Source organism: Muntiacus reevesi, chromosome 1, assembly GCF_963930625.1.
Source record: "Muntiacus reevesi chromosome 1, mMunRee1.1, whole genome shotgun sequence".
Taxonomy (NCBI): domain Eukaryota; kingdom Metazoa; phylum Chordata; class Mammalia; order Artiodactyla; family Cervidae; genus Muntiacus; species Muntiacus reevesi.
The window spans coordinates 189,064,341-189,067,565 of NC_089249.1; the positions used below are offsets into that span (position 1 = coordinate 189,064,341).

At 38.9% G+C, this 3,225-nt stretch overlaps 1 protein-coding gene across 1 annotated transcript; it reads left to right on the top strand.

Moving 5' to 3' along the window:
* Window positions 1–489: 489 nt before the first annotated feature.
* Window positions 490–1,458, top strand: LOC136156053 (olfactory receptor 7A10-like). The gene has a single exon (XM_065918427.1). The coding sequence runs from the start codon at window positions 490–492 to the stop codon at window positions 1,456–1,458; it is 969 nt and encodes a 322-aa protein (XP_065774499.1).
* The last annotated feature ends 1,767 nt before the right edge of the window (window positions 1,459–3,225 follow it).

Consider the following 3,225-nt stretch of genomic DNA (forward strand, 5'->3'; position numbering starts at 1 on the left):
TGAGATAACCTTGACACCCCAGATCTTCTTCCTTGATATCTCTGTTCAAATGTTACGTTGTTTGCCAGCCTAGCTGAACACCTGGTAAAAAATAACACCTCTACTACCTTCTCTATTTTACTTCATTTGACATTTTATTATATTTCTACTTGTTTATATTCTTTCTCCATCATTGAACTGTAGGAACTTGTGTCTCTTAGCATACTCTACTTATTCAGAAGATGGTGAGTACTCAGTATACAGCCTCAATGCTTTGTCAGAATCCCTCATTCAAAGTTTACAATACATGACCTCTTGGTGAAAAGACAGATGAACAGGAATTTGTAAGCAGAGGATGTCCCAAAAGGGAAAAGTTTCACACCAAAACTGTAGGTGTTAATTTCTTGACCGCAAAACATAAATTGTACAATTTCATTTATACCAGTAAGGCCTATTTTTGTTAAATCAGTCTTATTATTATTTTTATTTCTAGGTAGTGACCTCCACTACATGGAATTGGGAAATGATACACAGATTTCAGAATTTCTTCTTCTGGGATTCTCAGAGAAACCAGAATTGCACCCCCTCATATTTGGGCTTTTCCTCTTCATGTACCTGATTACTGTGTTTGGAAACCTGCTCATCTTCCTGGCTGTGAGCTCAGACCCCCAACTCCACACCCCCATGTACTTTTTCCTCTCTAACCTTTCCTTTGTAGACATCTGCTTCACCTCCGTCACCATCCCAAAGATTCTGTGGAACATCCAGAGGCAGAGCAAAGGTATAAGTTATGCAGGCTGTATTAGCCAGATGCACTTTTTCCTACTGTTTGCAGGGCTGGATAACTTTCTCCTGACTGTCATGGCCTATGACCGCTACCTGGCCATATGTCACCCTCTGCACTACACAGTCAAGATGAACCCCCAGCTCTGTGGACTTTTGGTTCTGGTGTCCTGGGCGATGAGTGCTCTGAATTCCCTGTTACAAAGCTTAATGATGCTGCGGTTGTCCTTCTGCACAGGCTTGGAAATCCCTCACTTTTTCTGTGAGCTCAATCAGGTTGTCCGATGTGCCTGTTCTGACACCTTTCTTAATGACATAGTAATATATTTTGCAGCTGCAATCCTGGGTGGTGGTGCATTCACTGGAATCATTTATTCATACTCTAAGATAATCTCCTGCATACGAAGAATTTCATCAACACAGGGGAAATATAAAGCATTTTCCACCTGTGCATCTCACCTCTCGGTTGTTGCCTTATTTTATTGTACAGTCCTATCAGTGTACCTTAGCCCTGCTTCTACCCATAGCTCACAGTCAAATATAACAGCTTCAGTGATGTATACAGTAGTCACACCCATGCTGAACCCTTTCATCTACAGTCTGCGGAATAAAGACATAAAAAGGGCTCTGAGGAGATTCATTGGGATGGCGTCTCTAAAAATGCCAACTTGCCTCTGGTTGAAAAAGTGTAAATGATTGCCAAGCTAAAAAAACTGGAGCAAGAAATTACTATTTTTTGACCAGATTGTAGGTGTAGACCATGCTTTTTCTATTATTTCCTGGTATTTCCTTTGCTTTGACTTCAACTTCTATCTACATTTAAGAGATTCAATTTTTTAAGATTTCCACTCTAATATATAAAGTATTTTTCTGCTTTCACACAGTCAGAGAATAATAAATAAATGATCATGATATCTGGCTACTAATCATTTATTAATGATATATACAGGTGCAGATTAGTTGACATTAATGGTGGAAGTTAGATTGGGGGAAAAATAGATGAGGACTTTTTTCCAAGCAGAGGAAGTGCCCAGGGGTTTATAAAACTTAGAAATTAAAATCCACCACAAGTAGAAGAAAAACTAGTTCTTTCTTAATGAGATAAGGAAGCAAAATCTAGCAGACATGCAGGACCATACCTGTAGCGAAGAATGGTTGCCAACAAACTGAGTGCATCAACGAGGTAAGAATGGGCTAATGTGAAGTAACTGATAGGACAAGGAGTAGAGTTGTGACGGATGCCTGATCAATAGTGTGTGGTCTCTGTGGGAAAGAAATGAAACGGGGAGGTGACTAGTGAATTGAGAATGAAAGGAAGATTTGAAAGCCCTGAATTTTTGCTGGGCAGGTGATTGGATAGCATCACAAACTCAATGGACATACGTTTGAGCAAAATGACCTGCCTTTCAAAATCTTTCCACACACTAGGATTGTAATGCCTCCTTTCCTTCATCCCTTTCTCCCTTTCTTCCTTCCCTCTCTCCTTCCTTTTCTTCCCACCATTCTCCTGCTTTTTTTGTTTGTTTTTAACCCTGCAATGACTATTTATTGTCTTCTGTATCCTCATACCTTAAACACCATCTTCCCCCATCCTTATTGTAAACTGATACCCTTGACTCCTAACTCACTGAGAAATCGGAACTTAGAAACAATTTTCCAAAGGGATGCACCTCCATAACAATCCACCCACCAGCTCTACCACTAAAATCTCTGCCTTCCCACCTGTCACTGTAAACACTGCTTCTATGAAAGCCTGTATATATATATATACTGTATACATATACATATATGTATACATATGTATGTATATGTGTACATATATATATATATATATGTAGAATCTCATCAGCTCAAGGAAAGTATAAAGCATTTTCCACCAATGCATCTCACCTCTCAATTGTCTCCTTATTCTTTTGTACAAACCTCGGAGTGTACCTTAGCTCTGCTGCTAGCCCCAGCTCAAGTAAACTGCCTTGGTGATGCACACTCTGGTCACACCATGCTGAAACCGTTCATCTACAGTCTGAGAAACAAAGACATAAAGGGGGCTCTGAAAAGACTCTTTGTGATGGTGAGTCCAAAAAAGCCAGTTATACTGGATTTGGAGAAATGCCCACGACTACTATAGGGCTCAAAGTTTGAGAGTCAGTAGTTGTGATTCTTTAATCAGATTGTAGATGTAGAAGTTGCCTTTTTATTTATTCCCTGAAATTTTAATTTTTTCAGCTGCTCTGTACAATGTAATTACCTCATTATTAGTGAAAATATCCAAAGGCTTTCTCTTCTTTTTCTTTCCTCCTGTGTCCCTTCTTTTTTCTCAAACTTTGATATGAAAAGTTGGAAATTCCCATGTATCTCATGGAACTGCCTTAATTTATTAAGAATCATTTCTTCTTAAATGACAAATATCACCCTATGTAATATGTCTTCAGTTTTACTAAAATACTAGTCATCAGTTACCAC

What these genes read in the sequence shown, in the direction of transcription:
- LOC136156053 (XM_065918427.1), top strand. Translation starts at nt 490, where the DNA reads ATGGAATTGGGAAATGATACACAGATTTCAGAATTTCTTCTTCTGGGA.